This window comes from Diadema setosum, chromosome 15, assembly GCF_964275005.1.
Source record: "Diadema setosum chromosome 15, eeDiaSeto1, whole genome shotgun sequence".
In the NCBI taxonomy this organism is placed as follows: Eukaryota; Metazoa; Echinodermata; class Echinoidea; order Diadematoida; family Diadematidae; genus Diadema; species Diadema setosum.
In genome coordinates this window covers 23,175,855-23,203,466 of record NC_092699.1, presented here as the reverse complement: position 1 = coordinate 23,203,466, position 27,612 = coordinate 23,175,855, and the positions used below count along the sequence as shown (strand labels likewise).

The following is a 27,612-nucleotide window of genomic DNA, read 5'->3' as shown; positions in this document are numbered from 1 at the left end:
GCCAAACGCAATGCAAACACACACATACACACACACACACACACACACACAATAATACCCTTCTGTAAATTCTGTTATATGCCAATATGCACATTCACTAACATACACCATCACACATTATTATCTACTCAGAAATCACCCACTCTGAGACTATCCATTTGACACTATTCTTTTGCTGTTCCTTTATAGGTAGAGATTACGCGGATCCGCGGAGGATGAGGGACGGGGGAGGGACTGTAGTCGCACTCTCCCCCACCCCCACCCTATTTTTGGTTTGAAGAGAGAGAGAGAGAGAGAGAGGGAAATTGAGATTGAGATTCCTGAGAATGACACTGACGGGCATTCAACTCTGAAGTTTTCACAAAGTAAACGTGTCCGTCCACATGCGAATAGTTAGCACCTATCTTTTCAAGTTGGACGTGGCTTTGTCCTGCGATTTTCGAATTAAGATACAGTTTTTTGAACAACACACTGTGTTTAAGTCGTAAATCCCCACTTACTATTTATTCGATTCTTACTTCGAATTAGACATAAAGGGCGTATTTGTTGCCAGAAAAAAAAAAAAGTGTTCAGCGTCACGCGTTTCAGTATCTTCAGGATCGATACGCAAGATTTTGTTAAACAAGATGATATTCAAATCAATGGTGCAGAGGAAAAGATGCCCCGTATGAGAAGACTGCTAGTATGTCTCTTTAATACCGCCTTCTAAAGTCATGCCCACAGTATAGCATCTAGCAGAAGGCATTGTGCGACGACACGTGGAGCACCCAGAATGATATAAGGAGACAATAATTATGTTAATCACTGTTTGTTTTAATCAGAATTCACAATAATTACATTCTTTATGGAGAAGAACCTTTCGAAGAACTACCTGAAAGGGATGTGATTTGATTTCATCACATTTTAGCGTTTTAACTCTGTGAAAGACAATAAAGATTTCGTTCTTACTGCTACTTCCGAGAACGGTTTCCCAGATTCGTAAATGGAACCCAGCGAAAACTTTTGAAAGCCCGTGAACTATTTTTATTTCCATACCAAGGTTCAAACGAAAATGTCCTGTGGGCAATATCGACATTCTAGGGTTCAGCTGCATCACTTTTTTTTTCGATAATTTCTACCAACATGTTATGATAGTGGAATCGGCAAGTGATGACTAGGCTGTGTGGTCGATTTGTAGACGTGTATTTCATCTCCGTCAGATTTGAAGCAGACATCGTGGCTTATTTTTTGTTTCTGTTTTCTTCCACACCGCGCGTCACATTTCGAGACCAACGGCGAGTTAAGAGGTGAAGACGGGAACGAGTGCCGCCTACCACTCAGTAAATTGCGCTTTCACCTCTTCTCTTACAGATCTCAACAGTGAAAAAGTAGTTTTTAATAACACCTCACGATTATTGCTCTCTGGTGGAACATAAACCTAAATTTTGATGTTTGACAAAAGGCTGTCTCTGTCATCGGGAGCCAAACGTTTTTGAGCTTTTAAGTCCTGTGGTGTGAAATTATTTGCATGATTTACGAATTGTATTAACAGGAAAAGAAAAGTTAAGCATCAGTTTAGGCCTCTTCCTCCTCTTCCTCCTCCTCATCGAAATCTCCATCATCCTCGGCGGTGGCATCCTGGTACTGCTGGTACTCGGACACCAAGTCGTTCAAGTTACTCTCAGCCTCAGTGAATTCCATCTCGTCCATGCCCTCTCCGGTGTACCAGTGGAGGAAAGCCTTTCGCCGGAACATGGCGGTGAACTGCTCCGAGACTCGCTTGAAGAGCTCCTGGATCGACGTGCTGTTGCCAATGAAGGTGGCAGCCATCTTGAGACCCCGTGGTGGGATGTCACAGACGGCGGTCTTGACGTTACTGGGGATCCACTCGACAAAGTAGCTGCTGTTCTTGTTCTGGACATTCAGCATCTGCTCGTCAACCTCCTTCATGGACATACGACCACGGAACATGGCAGCAACGGTGAGGTAGCGGCCGTGGCGAGGATCGCAGGCTGCCATCATGTTCTTGGCGTCGAACATCTGCTGCGTCAGCTCCGAAACGGTCGTGGCGCGGTACTGTTGGCTTCCACGGCTGGTTAGAGGAGCGAAGCCTGGGATGAAGAAATGGAGACGAGGGAAAGGAACCATGTTGACTGCCAGCTTGCGGAGATCGGCGTTGAGCTGACCAGGGAACCTGAGGCAGGTGGTAACACCACTCATGGTAGCAGACACCAGATGATTCAAGTCACCGTAGGTTGGTGTGGTGAGCTTGAGGGTCCTGAAGCAGATGTCGTAGAGGGCTTCGTTGTCGATACAGAATGTTTCGTCTGTGTTCTCTACCAGTTGATGGACGGACAGGGTTGCATTGTAAGGTTCCACAACAGTGTCTGAAACCTTCGGTGAGGGAACCACGCTGAACGTGGTCATGATGCGATCTGGGTATTCCTCCCTGATCTTGCTGATTAGCAATGTGCCCATGCCGGAACCAGTACCACCTCCTAGAGAGTGCGTCAGTTGAAATCCCTGGACCATGAAAAACAAAGAAAAATTTATGCTTAGAAGTGATGTGCTCTCATTCAACGTACAGTATCAACATGGTGAAATGATTGATGCGGCTTTGGTATCATCTTATGAGGCACTCCAGAATATAAGATTTTGGGTACATTGCGCCATTTGGAATGCCTAAAGCGTATCATTGGTTTGTCTGTAAGTCCTTGAGAGTTCAAAAGAAATCACAAATATGGAAACATACCTGAAGACAATCACAACCCTCCGATTCCTTCCTGACGACATCGAGCACGGAGTCGACGAGCTCGGCTCCCTCCGTGTAGTGACCCTTGGCCCAGTTGTTGCCTGCCCCACTCTGGCCGAAGACGAAGTTGTCCGGTCTGAAGATCTGGCCGAAGGGTCCAGATCGAACCGCATCCATGGTGCCGGGCTCGAGGTCGACGAGTACCGCCCGAGGGACGTACTTGCCTCCGGAGGCCTCATTGTAGTAGACGTTGATTCGATCTATCTGGAGGTCGGATTCTCCACGGTAAGTTCCAGTCGGATCGATGCCATGCTCGTCGGAAATCACCTCCCAGAACTAACAAGCCATGTAGAACAGTGGATGGATAATTGTTAGCTTTATCAAAATCTGACATGTGTATTCAGTAAAGTAGTTTTCCACACTGGAAGACCACCTGCTTGCAATTTTGTTCAGCTTCGTTCGGAGAAAACCTTATGGACAATAAAAACACTCAAGCAGCGAAACAGCGAAAAGGATACTTGAGGACATGAAAATCATCCATCTGCAGATGATTCAGAATGGAACAAGTTTCCCTTTCAAGCTCTGATTTTTTTTTTTTTTTTTTTGGGGGGGGGGGGAAGGTGTTTTTAACTAAGGAAAACTGTGCCCAGCATGAAGAATGACTATTTCAGACCACTTTTTAAATTTTCTGGTATTCATGTATTATCGTTATCATCAGCATCATCATCATTAGTTATATTATTATTATTATTATCATTATTATTATTATTATTATCATCATCATCATCATGCAACAAATTGTAAAATATTTGTTGTTCTCCTCGATCTATTTCTTTGTGTTTCTTCTTCGTTCCTTAATTCAGCATAATTTTATCTGCAATTTGTACTCCCACTCTGGTTCCGTCCGCTTTTCGTCTTCCGTGTACCAGGTACATTCGGACACACATTTCAACAGCGTTTTACCATTGATATATGATTATTAAGTTTTATAAAATTCCTCCGATGTTGGTACATGTACTTGTATTGTGTTGGCAAAAGAGATAGTGAAATCATAGATATTCGTTAAAGTCACGCCCAAGACGGGCATAACACCACCAATTTGCTGTGCCCTCACATTGGTATAAATACACCTTCCTTCTTTCGTATGTGAATGCCCAGTCACTCTTAACAATGATGCAACCAAAACAGAGAAAAATCATGTATATACCAATAAACATTTCTCCATTCATAATATGTTAAAAGAAAGAAAACATGTGTCAATAAACACGTGTGCTCATCAGTCTTCAAGTACTCTTCAGATCAAACCTCTTTGCCGTGCGTGATCTTTTGTTGATCCTTTCGGTAAGGTAATTAAGCAGACAAACATCTTTCGCATCATTGAAATACCAGTGTCATGTGATATTGATAGGGGAATAAGAATCAACGGAAATTGCAATACCAAGGCAATGCAGGATGATAGATAACGATAATAATGACTTAATGGCTTTTTAAGCGCAATTGTGAGAGAAATGATTATACCTTTAGAGAGATAAACACGTGAACCGGTAAACAACATCGCCAAATATGGTATGTGCCGCAGCAGGTATAATCTTTGGGGATATAGAGGGCGGATAACCCTGGGCAGATAAAAGGAAGGACACGATGGGTTAACAGGATGAGATTGTGGCGGTCAACCTGAGTAGCAGGTTGATAATGGATTTTTTTTTTTTTTTTTTTTTTTACAGTTCCTATTTGCACAGGATTTCATTTTTCAAACGAGGAACTCAAATTGTTCCTCTTTCTGTCCATGCATTTTCCCTTTGTCTCTTCCTCCCACGATCTAACACATACCATAACACCAATATCATGAACGTATGGATACTTGAATCCCCACAATTGTTTTATTTAACACCACTCTTCATTTTCTTGTTAGATATTTGGAAAGAGAAAACTGTGATACAGGCAACCGACAAAAAAAAAAAAAAAAAAAATCCGTACACCATCATACTGTCCTTCCCATTGGGTGATGTTAAATTGCTATCCCCTCAAACAAACAAACAAACGAACAAATGAACAAGCAAACAAATAACAAAAACCCGAAAAATCACTGAACACATGGGTTCACAAAAATTAGAAGGTGTCACGAGTCTGGCAGTGAACAACTTTTTACGCGAGTCACGTTGCCACGCCCACCTCGCGCATGCGGAAAGGCACAGCTTCCCCGTTGAAGGTGTTGCTATATGGCTTTGTAACACTGAGAATCGATTGCTTTGCTGTATCGGAATTTGCCGAATTCGCTTGTTCTGCTGCGTATGTTTACTAGTATCTTTTTGTTAAATTGGCCACACATAAGAATGGAAACATGTTCTCAGTATTATTCTCGCTTAGATATGGCTAAAACCATAAAATGTATGATTGTCAGACAAGGAGATCGATGTCTCACAAACCTCATTATAAGGTGAGATTTCCTATAATACATTGGAGAACATGAGAGAACAAGAAAATGAAAAAAAAAGAATTGTCCAGTGTTAGTTATTTTCCGACTTTGAACATTCTTTCCAAAGTTAAATCTCCATCAAACGTGTCAAAGTGTATCGTTTCAAAACTTGATGGGGTACTTGGAAGTAACTAACAATGGTCAAACATTAACGTTAGAAGTTTTATTTCTTGCTTGAAAACTGTGAAATAATGTTTGACTATCAGAACTTTTAATACACATAACTTGTCTTTGAAGTAGATATTTCTGATTTAAGTCACACTGATTTATGACAGCTGTTTGCGACGACCCGTAGTTTTCAGCTTTTTCACAGACATGTTATGTTAATGACTTACAGTGCAATAAACTTGGGAAAGATGAATATGAAACATTGTGGATTATGGTAGAAAAAGTATAAGGGAGTTTATCGACCAAGCCAAACAAGTTTTGCCAAATGCGTGGTAATGACTCTAAAAATGAGCAAACTTCATCAATACCTCCACGATAGGAATTGATGTTGGGTTTGTTTGTTTTTTGTTTTGTTTTTGTTTTGTTTTTTTGTTTGTTTTTTGTTCGTTTGTTTGTTGTTGTGTTTGTTTTGTTGTTGTTGTTGTTGTTGTTGTTTTTGTTTTTGTTTTTTTTTTTTTTTGGGGGGGGGGGGTCTTTGATTCGAAATACAGTTCCAGAGTGGTGTGAGTAGTCACAATGATAATGTTTGTAATACTGGACTCATTCTATCTAAAAACATATTCATAACGCTTATGGAAACAGAAAATGAACATGATAGATCACAAGATATAGTATAGCAAAACATATTAACAATCAGCAAACGAACAAAATGAATTATATTTCCCTTTTGTATTTCAGGAACTACAAGATCTATTTGTATTTTACAAGATAGTATGGACTGCTACCGCTAACATTCTTTGACGAACGGGTCCGCTGAATTCGTCCCAAACTACCCTTTCTTAAAAACTGTCTGAAGAGAGAGAGAGAGAGAAAAAAATCTATGATTATAGTAGAAGGAAATTTATAGCTTGTTATGAAGCAACTTTAAGAGCAATTGTAACGAAATAAGGCTGTTGGCTTAACCCATGCCTTAAAAGTTTGTAAAGTTTTCTAAATGGTCACCGATGATGGAAAGGTGTGATACAGTATAAAAGGAGAAAATAAGACAGACTTTGTAGAAGTTATTACTTCAAATACTCTGATAGTATTAAAAAACTGCAACAAATATCTATTGATGTTTACCTTGGCTCCGATCTGATTGCCACACTGGCCGGCCTGAACGTGGACAATTTCCCTCATTTTGATGTACTGTTAGAGCCCCTGGAAGGAAGAGAGAGTGAAGAACTATCGCGAGGTCTGTCCCTGCTGCGCTGCAAACGCTTAATGATGACAATGGATATGAAGTTCAGACGGAATATAAACCTTCATTCACCTACGCCTCGTCTTTCGCACATGCGCACTGGTTATAGATTCTGTGACGTAACTCTTAGTTAAAGGAGCAAATGAAACAGTGGAGGAAGCCAATTCAAGGGCCTACAAGGACAGGTGACTTGATATCGAGCAAGAAAATGATTGCACTGAACACACAAAGATGGCAATTCACAAAACAGCAAGTGCCAATTCATTGCATAACTCGACCAAATCTCACATTAGCTTTTCGGCAAATATGTTTAAGAAAGTATGCACACGGGACTAACGGCGACGACTCATCCTTGTTTTCATTCTCTTATTCTAAATGTGAGGGAGATGAATAAAAGATTTAATTGTCCGTCGTGATGACACCTCAATGAATCCTTTTAAAAGTCTTTACCAATCTCAAGACCTGAGATAAACTGCTTACAAAGGATAATTTCATGTTTGTTTGTTTGTTTGTTTGTGTAGTATTTTTCCGATGCGAAAGGCACATTGCCTATGTTGGTTTTTTTTTTTTTTTTTTCATCCAGAGAGGTATAATACAGACCTTACTTCTTTGCTTTCTTTTCTTCTTTATTCTTTCATCATGTTCATTTCTATCTCATTCACTCGAACAGCATACTAACCAAGTCATGCTCATTGTCTTTTATCTTAAATTCATCACACACACACACACACACACACACATCCCATCAGAATGGAATGTTATTACACAATATTATTTTTTGATTCAACATGGAATAAAGAATTGAAAGTATAGTGAAAATTCACACTTAAAGGGGATGGCTATAGTAACTGATCAGTGGGAATGCCGGGGGATGATTGTTCCAATCCTCGTGGGATTCATTTAAGAGTACAAATTGTGTGAAAATTATTTGCTTCAGAATGGTCTCATATTCAAGTAATGTGCAGTTCAATGTTTCCAGGTTAGCATGCATGTACAGTGTCGGGGCGATCGTTAACGGCCCGTTAACATAATTGCAACAATGGGGGCAAAGTGAAGAGTTGGATAGCAACACGAGTTAACTTTATTCGTGCCAATTTGAGGTATTTGCAATTAAAGCTGCTATTAATTGAAAAATATACAAGAAAAAAAAAAACTAGTAATAGATACTGGACCCTATTTTAAATCATAGCTTCAAAAATTATTCATTGTTATAAAACAAGTGGTATCATTAAATGGCTTAAATCTGATCTATCTCATGACAGACTTACTTTCAACTGTTTAAAATGGCGATTGACACGTGTTGCGATCAATTTTCTGGGAATATTGTTTAATGAGTTAGTCACATGCACTCTCATTTCATTTACACAGAAATACGCTACACAAGTTAGGACTAGCGTGACCAATAACGGAGCCTCTCCCCTTATCTATGCGAAACGCCGTATCAGAGCGCCCTCGCAACCTTCATGATAATCTCCAACACTTCTCTTTCCTGCCGACGGAACTGGCTTACGTATAGACGTACTTCCTGAGCTGCGGGGATGAGCCTTTCCTCCAGGACATGGGTCGACAACAGAACTTAAAACAAAATGCCACTCCACAGGAAAGTTGGCTTTGATCTATGGAGAAAACAGCATACAAGCAGAACTGCAGATGTTTCTTTAAAGTTGGACATTAAGATTCATTTCGATTCAATTCAATTTACAAGTAATCTATTTTATTCTCACATAAGGTTACATTGAAAACAATGTGACACAAATTTTTGTACTTTTTGTCAATAGTAATCAAATAAAAGAATACAAACACATTAAAATTTCGATGATAACTGGTCAAAGTCGAGATTATACAAGTATTAGAAAAGTTTGACGGGACATACATAAATGCGAGCTTGTTTTGCGGTAATGATCAGTGGTTTGAATTATTAAAAAAAAAACGGAGTGCGGATAAGAAAATGCACATCAAATCAAATAGTAATACTTAATACAACAATGTGATATTTGTATAATGTAAATTAAAGGTGAACTACGACTGTGATTTTTCATTATTCACGATACTGTGATCTCGCTCGCAAACACTATTGTAATGCAGATTTAGATGTAATCTCTCTACACCATTCCTATTGGTTTATACAAACACAAATCATGGATTTTTTTTATTCTTTTCGATGCTTTCGTCTCGAGATCAACCTGAAAACTTGTTAATGTATTACTAGATTGTGCACTTGATCGCTATGATTGTTCCATGGATGTGCAGGATAGGTTTTGGTCTTAGGGTTTACAGAAAGTCGACAATTAAGGTAATACGATAAAGACTTGTACAGTATGAGGTCAATGAGAGATATTAAGGTGACTATATTTTCGCCGTTTTAAACCCTCTCTACCTGTTTATTACTAGTGGAGCTGCATGGATGTGTGTGTTCTTATTCCTTGTCCTTATACTAGTACTTACCAGTTATCGTTTCAGTCAATTACTGACGTTATTTTTCATATCAAAGATTACCTTATAAAAAGAAAAAAAAAACTAAACAAATTCATAATTTCTCCTTTTGCTGACGTCACTTCATTTATTTTTTTTTTTTTTTCGAATTCCGGAATTCACAAACATATCCTTTCTACTCAGAATTGCAATTTCGTAAACAGGAAACAGAATCCTTTGCCGTGTGTGAGGTACCGGAACAGAACTGCTATAGCCACCAGTTGCTTGACGACTTAAAAGCCCCACCCACCACCTTGTCCGAGAAGCACGTAAAGTGGTTTACTCCTTGGCTTGGATACTAATGGTGACCTGGTTGTAGCTATGGAGTCTCGCTGGTCGCCGAGAGGTCACGGAGACGTCTCCTCGATGTCTTCTTCTACTTGAGACTAGCCTGGTCTCCAGAGAATCGCGAGAGAGTCGAACATGTTCGATTTTTCTTCCGAGACTTTTTCCAGTCTCCAGCTGGTCTCAGAGATTTTTTTTTGACCCCAACAGGGTATTTATTGCCTCCATAATTCAACATTTAATATCACATTATACAAAAATGAAAAAAAAAAATACAATGAGCTTCAAGAGGGGTTCCTGAGATTAAAAAGAAACCACAAACTAGTTACACAATATACTTCATTTGCTTTTGGTAAATTATAATATGTTTTCTTCCTATTCAAATCTTCCTCTATTCTTTTACAAATTTCTCTTCCAAACAAATGTTGCAAATTAGTTTCACGACATTCTTTTCGGGTTTTATCTCTTAACAGTATATATCTATAAATACACCAAAAGGCAATTATCAAAAGCAAGTCTAATTCAGTCTCTTTATGGGCTTTTAACAGATGCATTCCTGTTATCTTAAAATCAACATTCTATAGTTTTAATTATGACTGTTAGATACGAAAAGAAAATCTTATTCAATTTACACTCAATAAACGCATGTAGATTATCTTCATCTATACACCGCAATGCTCACATTTTCCATCTCTTTTGATTTGCCATCTGTACAAATTCTTTTTAACTGGAAGTAGATTATACAAAATCTTTAAATTAAATTCTTTCAATTTGTTTTCTTTACAATAACACAAGTTTCTTTTGAATATATTCATCCAATCAAATGATGAGTCGAATATCTTTTCCCAGTATATACAACATCTGTTGCTATCGGGACATTGTGTACACAATAGTTTGTAAAACTGTTTGGCTGAAACATCTTGAATACTTCTTTTCTGCTTTCTTATTCCTATTCTTATTTTAGGAATTTCTAATGACCTATTATGAAACTTTATACTTGATTCCGCATAATTGCTTATCCATGCTTTTGGGATAGCCTGGCGTAATAAAATATAATAAAAAATCAACGTTTACTTACTTTTCTGTCGTTTAAGTTGATTCAAAATTTCTGGAATGGATATAAACTTACCATTCTTAAAAAAGTCTTTAAAAAATACAATTCACTTTGATACCAACCATCATAAAATAAGGTATTTTTATGAAAAGTTACATTTTTATTATGCCACAAAATTTCATATTGTACTCCGTGTACCATGGGTTGGAATTTTAAACAAATATCATTCTTTATCATTAACCAAGCTTCTAATATTTCAATATAAAACAATCGGAGTTGATCTTTACTTATCCTCTTCATATTCAAACAATCCAAGTTAGAATTTAGTAACAATTCTAATCCACCAAAAAAAAAGTTATACCAATAAAAACACATTTTACCCCATGTTCCTTTTGTTGCACCTATAGTGCGACCAAGCCATCTCAATCGGAAACTGAGTTTTTGCTTAGAAAGATCGATCATATATTAACACCTCCTTTTTCAAACTCTTTAATCATAATAATTCGTTTCACTTTTTAAGTTTTTGCTTGCCAAATAAAAGTGTATAACAGATTATTGAATCGTTTCAATATTTTCTCAGGAATTGTGTCAACCATAAGTATATAAACTATTTGACTTAAAGCTAAGGTTTTTACAATAATCAATCTACCAAAAAGAGTAAATTTTCTTTTTCTCCAATTATCCAAAAGTCTTTGCAATTTCGTAAGTTTGTTTTCCCAATTCAATGCTCGTGCTTTATCCATATCAGGTGAAACATAAAACCCTAAGTACTTTGTGGGTGTGTCTGTCCACACTAAATCAAGCCCTCTTTGGTCTTCTGTGCGAGACCATCGAGAAGGCTGTCTCTTTCCTGATTGTTGATTGTCTTCCGAGACTTTTTCCAGTCTCCAGCTGGTCTCGGAGATGTCTCCTTCGTCGCAGCCGAGTCGCGGACACCAGTGTTGTCCGCGAAATCTCCGACACGTCTCCGCAGCTGAGAAGACGTCTCGAAAACGTCGCAGCGACGTCTCTGTGATTTCCGGGCGAGTAAGTTGTCACCTTGTTTGGAGACGTCTCAGACGTTGTCTTGGAATCGCCTTCTTGGTCTTAGAGTCGCAACAGTCGCGACGACTGATAAGTCGCGGCAGTTACCGCGAAGTCTCCTCCAGTGAGACAGATCCTTTAATGCTAAACCAAATACATGCATCTTGATATCCTAAATTTGCCGTCCTTGCCATCACCTACAGAATAATCCTTATACTTTAATAGACTCACAACAGCTTGTTGAATAGAATGTTGGGTCAAACTTTTGCTAATATTTCTTTTTAATGTTTCTTGTGTTCCTTCCATTGTATCTATAACTGTTTATTGCGCTTTGGATCAATTTCTGCAAATGACGTTGTATTATGAGCGGATAGCGTATCATCACAATTTTTCGAATTTAATTGTGTCGCGCGAGCGGGTAGTTCTAAATGTATTAGACCGATAGATGGCGCTTCCTTGTCACGCGAAAGAGTCTCTCTAATGAGAATGGGGACTCTAGTCACAATATTATTGAGCTGAAGATCGTTCGACACACGTGATCCTATAATTAATGGTTTCAAGTGCTGTTCACGTCAAGCGCATGAAGGACATAAGTACAGTTAAATCTATTTTTAAAAATACACCAGCAGATATCGTCTCTCTACACAGTCGAAAGAAGTTTGTGTCGTCTGCAAATTAATCCAGCTACATTTCGCATAGCCAAGCGAAATTATTTTTTCCCGACAGTTTGTTAAAATATAAATCTGATGTGAAGAGTACGTGGAAGGTGATTAATGAGGCGCTCAAACATAAAAATAATACTGATCCTCCTAAATATATTTCAGTGGACGGCCGCCAGATTAACGACCCGGTCAATATGGCGGAATCTTTCAATGATTATTTTGCAACTCTTGGTCCACATCTTGCCAGTAAAATCCCGAAATCATCAACTGAATTTTATAGATACTTAGGTAATAGAAATTCTCAATCAATATTTTTTGAACCTATTGCTGAAGAAGAAATCATAGATATTATTAAGAATTTGAACGATAAAAAAAGTTCAGGATATGATGGAATTACAAATTTTCTTTTAAAAAATGTTTTAAACGAAATCATTACTCCTCTTACGTACATTTTCAATCAATCCTTATTTAATGGTAAAGTCCCTAATAAGATGAAGGTCGCAAAAGTTGTCCCTATCTTTAAGAAGGGACAGAAAGATTTGGTGAGTAATTACCGACCAATTTCTTTGTTGACTTCAATCTCTAAAATTCTTGAAAGGGTGGTTTACACACGATTATTAAAATTTCTCACAAATCATAACATTCTGTCGGATTCTCAGTTTGGTTTTAGAAAACATTACAAGACAACCCATGCTTTACTTACTTTTATAGACAAGATAGCTCATGCTATAGATAGTTTTGAACATACAATTGGAGTTTTTCTTGATTTTTCTAAAGCTTTCGACACGATAGATCATGAAATCTTGTTTTATAAATTGTGTCACTATGGAATCCGCGGTACCCCCTTAGAATGGCTTAAGAGTTGTTTAACAGAAAGAAAGCAATTTGTTAATATCAATAGCCATGATTCGCAATTAAAGCCTATTTCATGTGGAGTCCCGCAGGGCTCCCTCTTGGGCCCACTTTTATTTATCGTATACATAAACGATCTTCCAAAATCATCGCAAATTTTGTCATTCATTTGTTTCGCCGATGACACAAGCTTGTTTTTTTCACATCGAGACCCTAATGCATTAATAAATATGATGAATACTGAGCTCAGGTCCGTGCAATCCTGGATTTATGCGAACAAATTATCCTTGAACATAGAAAAAAATCATTATATGGCATTTAGTAATTCTTTGAATGTTGTTCTATATGATATCAAAATAAATGATTTATGTTTAAAGCAGGTTAATAACACAAAGTTTTTAGGTCTTTGGATTGACCAAGAATTATCCTGGAAAACTCATGTTAATTTTCTAAGTAAAATTTTGTCTAGAAATATTGGCATTTTGAATAAACTCAAACATTTCTTTCCTGTTCATATTTTGCAGAGTATATATTCTTGTTTAATATCTCCACACTTCAATTATGGAATTTTGGCGTGGGGAAATGCAATTCACTCATTACTAGATTCCTTTCTCCGTATTCAAAAGCGTGCAATAAGAATCATAAACCACGCCGGATATTTTGCCCATACCAATTGTTTTTTCCATCTAAACAGAATTCTGAAAATTTCAGACTTATTTTCTTATAATCTCGGAATTTTTATGTATAAACTAACAACTAATGAATTACCATCTGTTTTTATCCACATGTTCAAAAGGAATCGTTCTATCCACTGTTATCCCACTCGCCAGAGTGACGCCTATCACCTTCCCCGTACTCGCACTATTTTTGCAAAGAAGACAATTATATTTACTGGACCCAGATATTGGAATGATCTCCCTCTTGATATCACTTCTTCCTTATCCTTATTCACCTTCAAACGCAAATTAAAACAGTTATTACTTAGTGGATACACACTACCAAGCCTTTAGCAACCTTTTTATGCTCCCAGTCTTTTGTCCTTGTCCTCAGCACCAAGTTATTCAAGTGATTTCATGGTACCGATACATCTTATAATATAGCATTTTTGTTATTCAAACACTGCGAGATTTGTATGCAGTCTGGTTTGTGCGATATCTATGTGGTTCATTAGTTTATTACTCATCGATTTTTTGTACTGGTGTAATTTTAGTTGGTCAAGACAAACAAATCCGTTCTCCTTGTAAAATTATATGCCTATGAACTCGGGAACCTACAGTTTTACAAGCTTTAAAGCTTTTATGTAGGCCCCATCATATTTCTTATACTTACTAGTAACATTTTCATACGATGTGACCATGTACATTTGTGTCAAGTATATTTTCTTTTTCTTTTTCTTCTACAATCAAAAGACATGATTGTATATATTTTGTACTCTTGTTTTGTCAATAATTTTGTAATGTCATCATTGAGAAAATGGAAATATGAAATAAATTTGAACTGAATTTGAATTTGAACATTTCAGCTGGTTGTCAATGCTCTCGTTGCCCATAGTTGCCCTTTTGCGAAATATTGGGATGGAGATAGACATAATTGCATCATCATCCCCATTTATCCTACCCCTCCCCTGACTTTCCAGTGTGCATAGATAATTGAATACATTTATATATAACGTTAAACATGGTGCTATGAAAACTAAGGGTATACACTTGGGTGGCATACGAGTGAACGAAGTGAACAAAATGATTTGAATTTTCAACGAGGACAAGAGAGTTCTGAATAACAGTCGTCTTGCCTCACTCTTCACAGTGATGAGGGGGACTGTAATTTTAGGATTTTTAGTGTAAACGTATTTTTCTTTATAGCAGTAATGTAAATCTGTCTCATTTTGAACAGTAAATAGATATGTCTCTACGTGTCTCTATGTGTGAGAAATAGAGATAGGCCCTAAACATAATATATTCTCCATTGTGATACAGTCAAATTGTTTGCCTTCATTTTGTCAGTCTTGAGTTTTCTCGTTCATTTGGTGACCCACAATTAATCAGCCTCGACTAAATAAACTATTGAATTGAATTGAATTGAACTGAAAACACGTCGCCCTATGTCCGTAGGCTGTCATATAGATATTCTTTAGGCGGGCGAAAAATGCGTCCTTTCAATACTCTTTTGAGTTAGGAAAGGTTCACACACACACACACACACACACACACACACAACCAAGCACACATACACACAATTTATCCCAAGCCAGGGCCAGTTTACCTTCCTATTCAGATTCGAACGTTGGCCCATATACCGCTGGAACAGGTTGCTCAAAATATGGGTCGAACCACTTGGTTTAACAAAGGCGGTATTGAATTTACTCCGGCCGTCTGAGGTTTAAGGTCATCTCGACGTCTTGATTTAAATGCCGCCCTGACCTCACGTAGAAAGCGTGAGAGCTTATCCCCTCACACACACACACACTCACACGCACACGTGTATTGTACATGCGAGCACAATTATACAAACAGCAGTCTATACGTATGTATGGGAATTCATGAAGTCAGTAATGATTACTAATGAACTACACGCATGCAGACTGTGTATCCTATATAAATCGTACGCTGGACCAGGGAGGTGAGCCTCCCCTGGCTGAACCAATGCATTACTAGCTAAAGTGCAGTTCTGTTTCAGCGACAGGAGACCAAGGTGAAATCGGAATTACAGGAAGACCAGTTATGCATTTCAGGTGCATGAAATAGTCCGGAATAGTGCATGTAATTGATATGATTACATTAATACATCATGTATAAGTAACTTTATTTTCGTTTCCCACCATGATAAGATTTGTACCTGTCTAATTTTTGTAGCGAAAATTACTCGCAAGAAAAGCTGCATGGGTAAGGTATGCTTAATTACATTTCAAAGATGCATTTACATTTAAAAATAAAAAAGCTCAATTCTTCTGACTCACGAAATGAGTCATTTATAGAATCTAATAATAATGCGGAGGTGCCGTGGCCAATTGGACAAGCTTCTTGTTCTGATTTGTTGGTTGTTGTTGCCACTGCTGTTGTTGTTGTTGTTGAGGGTTTTTTGTTCTCATTCGTTTGCAGCAACTGTCAAACGCTTCAAGTCCTTTGTTGTTGTCGTAGTTATTGAATACGTTTTTATTCATTTACGTAGCCATAAATTGCTTCTGTTGCAGAGAGGCCGACGTAGTTTGGTTATCCCAGATTTATATCTCATATACAAGAAAAAGTATAACAAAACAAAACAAGAAACGGCAGCATATTATGACTAACAATACTGCATGGAGTGCACGCACTTGTCAAAATCACACACACGCGCTGAACGCATATGCACATCATAATAGCAATGTACCGTACCCAAAATACATCCAAACGAAGAGACGTCAAAAGCAATGATAAATGAATCAAATTCGTGTCTTCAGATATTCCATTTAATCAGAGTTGTAAAAAAACCTGGGGAAAATAAGTGCAAACCCATCCCTTTGGCAAATTCAGTCTATGAGTTGTAACCTGGACAGCCAGTTTGTAAGGCTGTGTATTGTAGTGTTACACACCTTAAGATGACAATATGTATCAAATCTCAGCAATGAAAAATACCTGAAAGAAGTTCTCATACAGTGCATTTATTGTCGCCTTTTAAGTGAAAGGCAGTATAAAAGTACCTAAATTATTATATATGCAAAAGACCCGTTTTTTCTTCTTTTTTTTTTGGTAAATTTACTAGAAATTGCCTTTGATCGTATAGTGATAAGGAGGTAGTGGTCCGTAAGGCTTTTGTTTGGCCCCGCAGAACAGTCCGTGAATAAAATCGCCATTTATGCTGTATCAGTAAAAAATATCACTAAGAAAAACTTGTACAATTATAAAACTGTGTATTTTAGCTAATCATATAGGCCTACATATGGCTAGATCCTGCACAAAGTATTCATTTTGTTGTATTGGTTTGAAATGACCCCCTTTTACTCGTATTTTCAGAAGCAGCCCATGTTTGCTCTAAGCCTCTTGCACGTCTTCCTCCTCCTCCTCATCAAACTCTCCCTCTTCCTCGGCGGTGGCGTCCTGGTACTGTTGGTACTCTGACACCAAGTCGTTCATGTTGCTCTCAGCCTCAGTGAACTCCATCTCGTCCATGCCCTCGCCGGTGTACCAGTGGAGGAAAGCCTTTCGCCTGAACATGGCAGTGAACTGCTCCGAGACTCGCTTGAAGAGCTCCTGGATCGACGTGCTGTTGCCAATGAAGGTGGCTGCCATTTTGAGACCACGTGGTGGGATGTCACAGACGGCGGTCTTGACGTTGTTGGGGATCCACTCGACGAAGTAGCTGCTGTTCTTGTTCTGGACGTTCAGCATCTGCTCGTCAACCTCCTTCATCGACATACGACCACGGAATATTGATGCAACGGTCAGGTAGCGGCCATGACGAGGATCGCAGGCTGCCATCATGTTCTTGGCGTCGAACATCTGCTGAGTTAGTTCGGGAACGGTGAGGGCGCGATACTGTTGGCTTCCACGGCTGGTCAGAGGAGCGAAGCCTGGAATGAAGAAATGCAGACGAGGGAAGGGAACCATGTTGACTGCCAGCTTGCGGAGATCGGCGTTGAGCTGACCAGGGAACCTGAGGCAGGTGGTAACACCACTCATGGTAGCAGACACCAGATGGTTCAAGTCACCGTAGGTTGGTGTGGTGAGCTTGAGGGTCCTGAAGCAGATGTCGTAGAGGGCTTCGTTGTCGATGCAAAATGTTTCGTCAGTGTTCTCTACCAGTTGGTGGACTGACAGAGTGGCGTTGTAAGGTTCAACTACAGTGTCCGATACTTTCGGCGAGGGAACCACGCTGAATGTGTTCATGATTCGGTCAGGGTATTCCTCACGGATTTTACTGATGAGTAGGGTTCCCATACCGGAACCAGTTCCACCACCGAGGGAATGTGTAAGCTGGAAACCCTGTAGTAAGAAAATAAAGTCATATCTTTCAAAACATGGCATTTACCCAAGTTGATAACGTATAAAAGGGTAAATACACCAATAATTATCTTTACCACATTCCAAATACAATGTTCTCACGTGAAATATTCCTTTCCCTTCTTGGTTTGATGCAGGTTCCCACTGTTGTGCAGTCCGCTAGGCACGGCACGACTGGCAATTCGTATAGTTGATCGTGGATTTTTTGTTCATGTTTATCACAATCTGCTCCTCTATTAAAGTCGTGGTGGTCGTATCAGAATTTTACGTCACTTGTGGCAATCGCGATGATCATAGAAAAGCTCTTGAGGATCATAGAAAAGCTCTTGAGGATCACATGTCTACGATCAACACAATTGCCACGACTATATGACCCCAAGATCTGATACGATCACCACGATTACTCCACGACCGTGGCGAAAATTATGATAGACATAAACAAAAATTCCCCAGTCAGCTTCTGATGGCCAGTCATGGCGTGACATGCGTAATGGATGGCGTGACATGCGTAATGGATCGCATGACGTTGGCAATCTAGCATTAAGCGTTAACTTTCTTCCGGCTAAATGAAAAGATTCTCTAATGTTCAACCATCTGTCTAGTCTCGGAAAAAAATCTCGAGCAATACAAGCAATTCGAATGTACCTTCTCTAGAGTAAAGCTGAATGTCGGATACGCTTAAGAAGGAAACATCACAGTTGCTTACAGGGCGGAATACGTTAGTCATACCTGAAGGCAGTCACAGCTTTCTGATTCCTTTCTGACGACATCAAGCACGGAGTCGACCAGCTCGGCTCCCTCCGTGTAGTGACCCTTGGCCCAGTTGTTACCTGCCCCACTCTGGCCAAAGACGAAGTTGTCCGGTCTGAAGATCTGACCAAAGGGTCCCGATCGAACCGAGTCCATGGTGCCAGGTTCCAGGTCGACGAGTACCGCCCTGGGGACGTACTTGCCTCCAGTGGCCTCATTGTAGTAGACGTTGATTCGCTCTAGCTGGAGGTCAGAGTCGCCATGGTAGGTTCCGGTCGGGTCGATGCCGTGCTCATCAGAAATCACCTCCCAGAACTGGTTATGGAAATATCAACCATTGGTGTCATGTTAAATGAAGCCAAGCATATCCTGTATAAATACATTATGAAAGTTGGACAATCATGCCATCATTCAGACAGTCTGCATTACATGAATAACGCTTTCCTCCATGTGGGAAGCAGTCTGTTTTGTTCGCGTAACGACTTTTAGATGAAGAAACATTCTCATGAAATTGATGTCCGAGTCCTTCAGTGGATGTTAATTGTCGATTATTATTGATACCATATACATCTGTTTAATGTGAGACTCCACTCAAATGTCGCGGAAATAATAGTACCATATCCATGAGAACTAATAGATAAAGTGATAATGTAAGCAAGTTGCCACTGACTTGTGCACAAAGATATTCAGTAAGTGTCCCTCTTGAAAATTAATGAATTCAGAGCCCTTTTCCATAAAAGCTGAAATGAAACATATCTATGTCAGAAAATCAAACAAAAGTCTCCGAAAACTCATTCTGGCTGATACCGGTCTTCTGTGTGATTATCTGACATATAATTATGATTGACTGCATCTTGTATGCAACAGGGCCCAGATGCTAGAAATTATGTATTTCGTGCAAGAAATGTCTTCTGAAGTGGTTATTTTCTAGCGATAATGTCTATTTAAACGGTGCGTTGATCTGATGTCTAGATTTCTCGTATATCACAATATACATATACATAGGTCTGTGTATGTGTGGTTTTGTATGTGTGTGTTTGTTTATGTTTATGTACATAAAAATGGAATCGCTTAGGGATAAAAATCACATCTTCTTCTGCATGCATAATGTTGTTGGATCATGGGAATTCACCATATCACTGTTTCGTAAAATGCAGGAAACTGAATATTCCATGAATTTCTCATTGTGCCCAAAGATTAATGAAACTTCAGCAGTTGCGTCTGTCCATATGATCAAGGAAAGGATTTTTCCTATTCATCTCGCTATCCTTTTCTCCTTTTATCATTTTATTCATAACTTTAAAACCATGCACTGCGATCGCAATAGACAGCAAGGCAACGCTCTCTGGGTGTGACTGACACTTTAACAACGCGGCACCGCATAAAGTCGGAGAAGACAATATTCCTAGAACTGTTTCCGCTTCAAAATATTTCATTTCACCCTTTACTTCCTGTTGGCGTAAAGCAAAAGTCTGATCTAGTAACGGATATCTAATGATGATTACAGTGTATCATGTCAACAGTCCTGTACCATAGACAGGGGCGGATCCAGGAATTCCGTAAAGAGGGGGCGTGTTTACAAAAATAAAGGGGGGCGCACGCACCCCTCCCCCCATTTTTTTCTTTTTATTTCTTTTGTTTCAACAAAAAATAAAGGGGGGGGGGTGTGCGCCGGTTGCTGTCCTCCCTGGATCCGCCCCTGATAGAGTATGTAAGTATTCCGAGCACGTGCCAAATTGATACAAGAGCATGCGTCACCCGTGGGAGCTGATTAGGCGACGACAGTGTATTTCGCATAGGTTTCTGTCATTGCAATCTTTTAGCACCCGCCGATTAGAATGTATACTGGTCTATGCGACATTTGGACTCGTCATAAGAAATATTGCAAGGAATCTCAGTCGCATTGTCAGTATATTATTATTAATATTGTAATATATAACATGTTTTATCTGAATACTATCGCACATTGTGAAAGGCACTATAGGCCTATTGTCCTTCGGAAAGATAAAACAGTTGGTCCCGTGGTAACTTGTTAATAAGTATCGAAGTGATTCTTCTAGAGGCTAAGTAAGATTAATTTAAAGGTATGTAACTAGTTTTGGTCGAGATGGAGTTTCAGATTTCCAACTTTTTTGTGAGAAAATGAGAAACCTCTCATATATGAAGTGTGGAAAAGCGTACAATTCTAAGAGGAATTTAAAGTTTATTTGATGATAATTGGTTTTTAAAAAGCTGAGATATCCAAAACAAAGCGATCTTAATGACAAGTGGGACCCATCATTTATTATGATTGCTTTGTTTTACTTTGTTTTTGGATATCTACGTCATGTCAAAACTGATTTTCATCGAACAAACTTTGAATTCCTCTCATAGATTAATTTTATTGTATGCTTTTTAATATTTCATAAGTGGCCTGTGGTTATCACGCAAAAAAATTAAAAGCTGAATCCCCATCTCAACCAAAACTATACCATCCCTTTAAACACAAACAAATATAGATATCATCAGACATTTTGAACAACGCCACGTACTTTGTGTCACTTTAATTATGTGACAAAAATAATGAACAGATGGAATCAAAATTCATCGAGAAATAAAACAGAAGGGATATAAAGATCGAGCATTTGCTCAATTAGATTTAAAGTTTAAGAATGTCAGTATTTTGCATATCTAAACTCGATGATTGTTCCCACTTACCCCCGCATATGAATCAAATATCTCATCAATTAAACACGGTCCAGATGGTTCATTTGAAAATGGATTGTGGACAAACAACACACAAGGGACCATGAACCATGCAGGGTCATCACCTCGCTATGCCATGACACAATGCTCGACGGACGAGTAGAAGAAAAGGCCGTCATAATTATACATGTATCATTGTCCTTGCTTTTGTTTGCCTTTTACCATGCTTGTTATAACTACCGCACAAAAACACATCGTCCGCATGCACATGCTAAAAGACAAAAGAATTTTGGTATATAAATTGGCGGGAAAAGGCTTGTCGCCTCGTACAGCTGCCACGCGCCTTTGACCGAGATCAACGCTATATTCAGCTGCCATGATTGAGATTTGATCGAGCGTAAATGGAAGTAATGACTTCTGTTCGGCACTGTCAAGCCTGATCACTTATGCTGATCTAATTACCAAGCATTGCTGGTGTTCCGTGGAATGTGTGTGGGGTTTTAAAGTAGGAATGCATCTGTTTATGTTGTATACAATGTTGTACCCTCTGGACGAATCGTATTCTCATTTCAGTCCATGCAGTACCAAATGTGTAGGCCTACATCATCATCATGATAAATTATTATCTTCTTTCTTCCTTGGGTGCTCTACCTGTAATATAGAAAAATAATGTTGTATGTGAATGCATATAATTTATGTAGGCATATTTATTGTCCACAAACTTATGCGTGATAATACAAGACCTTTGGAGAGTTTTGTTTTGTTTTGTTTTGTTTTTTATGCGGGGAGGGATCCCCATGACTTTGTTGATGTATCTTTGTCCTTTTATAGTCTTTTAAGTATTGATGTTGTGTGTGAGTGAGTGTGTGTGTGTGTGTGTGTGTGTGTGTGTGTGTTTGTTCGTAGCTCAAACGTCCCCTCCCCATTCTCATCTCCACACGGCGTTCCAAGCCCCATACTAGTATATCTCTCCAAATTCCTTAGATTGGAAATCAATCCATAAGATTGTGGTGAGGAACAAATCCAAAATTAGACTGAGAAAAAAAGATCGACGTCTTAATCTATTAGATTGATATTTTCAATCTTATTTTACTTTTGAATTTGTCCCTCAGTTCAATCTAAAGAATTTAGAGAGACTCTACCTGACATCGTGGCATCGTTGAGTCAGGGAGGTGCTTCCCACCTCCCTGGTTGAGTCCACGCCTAACTTAGAGCTAACGCATGAGTCAACGTACACTGTGCATGACGTGAATTCACTGTTAACGTTGCTTGTCCAAATTATGTTAATACATGTAACTCCGTATCATAAATCACACAACCCTGGACGAGCTTAGGCCAGAGCTCGCGTATGAATAATCATAATTGCAAGATCCATGTCCGCTTCGCATTAATCAAGCCCCGCCGCTGATTAGTATCGACGAAACCACGTTTCACAGACGGTTGACGTTCGGGACATCGATTGGTAAAGTAGCCCCCTAATTGACGACACGCCGTCTGGACATTAAACGGCGCGCATCTGCACTGGTTCGGCTAATTTCCCCATGTTTACATAAGCTAAACACGCTGAAGTGGAGGTCAAGTAGACGGTCGACTACAAAATGCATCCTCCGGGAAATCCGTAATGGCGTTAAAACTGGTGACCCATTTCTTACACAGGTAGGAAAGCAAATGCAATGACCATGCACAAACACACGTCATGAATATTAAACGAAGAAAGTGAAAATATACTCGTTGCGAGCTGTTGGTGAATATATTTCACTTTGGTATTGGTATATATTAGTTGTATATATATATACAACATAATATGTATGTATATACGATATTGTCACCATACTCATGGATACTTAATCAAACACCGATTAAGTATGAGGTTTCCTTTCAAACCACAGCAAGATAGACGGAGTTACATTGCAATGCTACGCTCCGCACGCAGATTCCGAAAATGAAAATAGCATTTCTTTTATACGGTGTGTTGCGGAAAATTGAGTATGTACGATATTCTGTGTATGTGTATGCGCGTGTGTGTGTGTGTGTGTAATGTGTGTGTGTGTGTGAACAAAATGGCACACAACTCATTATCATAAACAGCCATAACGTTTATATTACACACATACACACACACACACAAACACACACACAAACATTAACAAACAATAAATAATCATATTTCATATACTATAATAATACTAAAATATCTAGATTAAGCCTCAAATGTAGCTTTCCTCCACATGACAAGTTATATCTCTATTGATCACTTTGTGCCCAACATGTGAGGGGAATTAACTCAGGAATAAAGATTCCAAGTACATGTTATACAATGTATACAATCTTTTTACATCTTATAAATGATGATAGGCCTAATAATAATGATATGGAAGATTTGTAACAGCGCTTAAGTCAAAACTGTTTCGAAGCGCTTTACAATTAAGAGAACAAACAAAATAATCCACAATTACATTTTTAACGAGACATGAAACTCGTCACACTGACGAGTTAGGTGATACGCCTGGGGTCATCAGATGTCGGTCATCTGTGATCGACAAAGAAAAGAATGTGATATAGGCACCTTGAAGTTATATTGAGCGTGCATGCAAAACGGTTTCTCTAACCACTCGGCCACGGGACATCCACGGAAACGGTAAGGCCGAAAAAAAATGTATAGATATTACAGGGGGAAAAAGTCAATGCCCACTCAACAATTGTGGCCGCGTGAACATGTATTGCATTGCTAGAAGGAAATGCGGCCTTGTAACGACTGAGGTCGCTGTGCCATTTCTGGCAATTTCGGAAAAATACGTCCCGCAGACATAAAACCTATAATCGGCTGATTTTGATACCTTGCCTTTAATCACAATTTTCAGTGTGATGACGTCATCAAAGTACAAAACAATGACATGGACTTGAAAGACAATTGCTCAAAGTACAACACCTCCGTTGTCGTCATTACATACTATTTGACAGAGTCAGGATGCAACATTCTGCAGCAGTCGAAGCAATGTGGTCTCCAACACAAAACAGAGGGATATTGTGTGTGTGTGTGTGTGTGTGTGTGTGTGTATAGGTGCGTTTATATACGAACGTAATTTCTACATGGACTAATGTGTAATACACCATTGAAGAAAAAAAAAGTAAAATAGCTAGGTATTTTGTTTCGTGATCTTGTGGGGTTCGAACCTGCACGAGTGCAACCTCACGTCTCTGAGACGGCGCCTTTAACCACTCGGCCATACGTCTCGACGAGAAAATATGAGGAACGTAAACTTATGTATGTGAAAGATGAATCAGGAATCGATTCGTCCACATTCCATTCTCATTTTCAGTTTTAAACTGCAAAATTGTCAACCTCATGAGAAGATTTCAAAGAACAAAATGCATGATAACTGCAGCTTATTGTCTCAGCTACAACATACTTAAATTTCAGAGGAAATGAAGCAAAATCAGCTGAGATAAAGTTGCTTAAACGTTGTCAAGTCAATGGATGGTTTTAAAAAAAATCACTTCCCATAGACATAACACGTAAACTTGTCCGATTTTACATCTTTACTTTTAATCACAATTTAAAGTATGATAACGTCATCAAATTTCAAAACCATGACATGGACTTGAAAGGCAAATGTTAAAAGTACAACATATGTGAATTTGGGATAATATTGAGCTTAAACAACAGAGATACGAGCAAATGAATGTTAGAAACAGTACCTCAAAAAAATTAATTCCACTTTTTTGATTTCAGATGATGATATGATGACGCCATAATGTATTTCGGGAAATATTGATACTTGAAACGTTATTTCCAATTCATATGCTTTTGTAATATGCAATAAAAACATAGGGTCAACGGACTTTTTAAAGAGCTATTGCGAAATAAACAAAGACATGTTTTTCGCTATATTTCCACATAGACGCGCACACGAAATTTCAACTTTGACGCCAGCGCATTCCTTTGTTATAGGTCAACATCGATCGGAAATCAGTGGATATTGTTACTCAAAGTATCAGGAATCCAAATCAGTCAAAAAAATTGCATTTTCATGTTGGTTACGCCCTCTGCGCGCGAAATTGCGCGGACGGACGCGCACGCGAGAAAATGTTTGAAACGCTTAAAATTGTCTGAAACTTCGAGATTTCCCATTGGGAAGTCGTTTTGAGCCTTTTAAAATTTTGACGCGCTCTTACGCGCGCGTAATGAAGACCTGGGTAACTAGCGTTAAAAAGTAAGATAGAGCGTGACCTGAACTTTATGTCCACCGAAAATGACGCAGAAATTACATCTAGTTATGAAGTTATGATCGATCATGTGACAAGGTCCGAAAATCACAAAATGGCGCCTAAATGACGTCATAGATATGTTACTGTCATGAAAACCTTATTGTGGCTAGATATTGTTATGAGACATGTTGACTGAAAATTTCATGTCATTCCGTAATGTCATTGTTGAGATATTGACGACACAAAATTGTCCAGAAAGAAAGAAGAATAAAAAACGAGATATGAAACTCGTCACACTAAGGACGAGTTAGGTGATACGCTTGGGGTCATCAGATGTCGGTCATCCGTGATCGACAAAGAAAAGGATGTGATATAGGCACCTTGAAATTATTCAGCGTGCATGCAAATCCGTTTCTCTAACCACTCGGCCACGGGACATCCACGGAAATGGTTAGGCAAAAAAAAATGTATAGATATTACAGGGGGAAAAAGTCAATGCCCACTCAACAAACGGGGCCGCGTGAACATGTATTGCATTGCTAGACGGAAATGCGGCCTTGTAACGACTGATGTCGCTATGCCATTTCTGGCGACTTGGGAAAAATACGTGCCGTAGACATAAAACCTATAATCGGCTGGTTTTGATACCTTGCCTTTAATCACAATTTTCAGTGTGATGACGTCATCAAAGTACGAAACAATAAGCCAGTTCGGGGTTCCACTTTGAGCATGAGCAGAAAAAGGTCATCTGTACCAGCAGAGCATGGTGGTTTTTAAATTCACTGAGATAAGCATCTGTAATGTAATGATTATTCAACTGATCCCTATAAGTGGTGCTTGCCAGCACATCCACATGACAGCAAAAGCGGTGTCTGACAATATCAATAGAAAGAGATTGTTAATACATTCAATGCAAAATAATGAAATGGATGCTTTCCAAAATGTCAATGGAAGGATCATTCTGGTCACCTGGTCTATGCAAGTTCATCCTTTGTTTGAACATGACTGATGAATTCCATAAATTGTTACGTTGGGCAAGCTCATGCCTTCTGTCGCTTGAAACTAGTGGAGTGCCTAATCAACTGAGAAAGAAGAAAGGTCATTTGTACCCATGTGCCCATGAGCTAACCCCGAACTGGCTTATTGACATGGTCTTGAAAGACAATTTTTCAAAGTACAACACCTCCGTCGTCGTCATTACATACTATGATCGGTTTGACAAAGTCAGCCTGCAAAAGTTTGCAGCAGTCGAAGCAATGTGGTCTCCAACACAAAAAAGAGGGATATTGTGTGTGTGTGTGTGTGTGTGTGTGTGTATAGGTGCGTTTATATACGAACTTGACTTCTACATGGACGAATATGTAATACACCATTGAAGAAAAAAAAAGTAAAATAGCAAAGTATTTTGTTTCGTGATCTTGTGGGGTTCGAACCCGCACGTATGCAACCTCACTTCTCTGAGACGTCGCCTTTAATCACTCGGCCATACGTCTCGACGAGAAAATATGACGAACGTAAACTTATGTGTGTGAAAGATGAATCAGGAATCGTTTCGTCCACATTCCATTCTCATTTTCAGTTTTAAACTGCAAAATTTTCAACCTGATGAGGAGATTTCAAAGAATAAAATGCATGATTACTGCAGCTTATTGTCTCAGCTACAACATACTTTAGTTTCAGAGGAAACGAAGCAAAATCAGCTGAGATAAAGGTGCTTAAACGTTGTCAAGTCAATGCATGGTTTAAAAGAAAAATCACCTCCCATAGACATAACACGTAAACTTGTCCGATTTTGCGTCTTTACCTCTAATCACAATTTTCAGTGTGATGACGTCATCAAAGTACAAAACAATGACATGGTCTTGAAAGACAATTGTTCAAAGTACAACACCTCCGTAGTTGTCATTACTTATACTATAATCGGTTTGATAAAGTCAGCCTGCAAAATTTTGCAGCAATCGAAGCAATGTGGTCTCCAACACAAGAAAGAGGGATATTGTGTGTGTGTGTGTATAGGTGCGTTTCTATACGAACGTGATTTCTACATGGACGAATATGTAATACACCACTGAAGAAAAAAAAAAGTAAA

The 27,612-nt window shown here is 38.9% G+C and overlaps 2 protein-coding genes across 2 annotated transcripts in view; both read right to left on the bottom strand.

The window, feature by feature from the left end:
• Positions 1–851: 851 nt before the first annotated feature.
• LOC140238863 (tubulin beta chain-like) lies at positions 852–6,567 on the bottom strand. The gene is made up of 3 exons (XM_072318759.1): positions 6,438–6,567; positions 2,732–3,067; positions 852–2,502 (listed from the first exon to the last, which is right to left on the bottom strand). The coding sequence occupies exons 1-3, from the start codon at positions 6,492–6,494 to the stop codon at positions 1,555–1,557; spliced, it is 1,341 nt and encodes a 446-aa protein (XP_072174860.1). The 5' UTR covers positions 6,495–6,567; the 3' UTR covers positions 852–1,554.
• A 9,768-nt stretch (positions 6,568–16,335) lies between these two features.
• LOC140238871 (tubulin beta-4B chain-like) overlaps positions 16,336–27,612 on the bottom strand; it is a 41,726-nt gene continuing 30,449 nt past the window's right edge. The window contains exons 2-3 of the mRNA XM_072318769.1: positions 18,609–18,944; positions 16,336–17,861 (exon numbers count right to left, since the gene is read on the bottom strand). Of these exons, the coding sequence (XP_072174870.1) occupies positions 16,911–17,861; positions 18,609–18,944 (1,287 nt within the window). The 3' untranslated portion in view covers positions 16,336–16,910. The remainder of the gene's footprint in view (positions 17,862–18,608; positions 18,945–27,612) is intronic.

Coding starts and splice junctions, on each gene's coding strand:
- LOC140238863 (XM_072318759.1), bottom strand. CDS start 6,494: ATGAGGGAAATTGTCCACGTTCAGGCCGGCCAGTGTGGCAATCAGATC. Junction 3,068..6,437: donor GCAATCAGATCGGAGCCAAG/GTAAACATCAAT, acceptor ATGGCTTGTTAG/TTCTGGGAGGTGATTTCCGA. Junction 2,503..2,731: donor AGGGTTGTGATTGTCTTCAG/GTATGTTTCCAT, acceptor TTCATGGTCCAG/GGATTTCAACTGACGCACTC.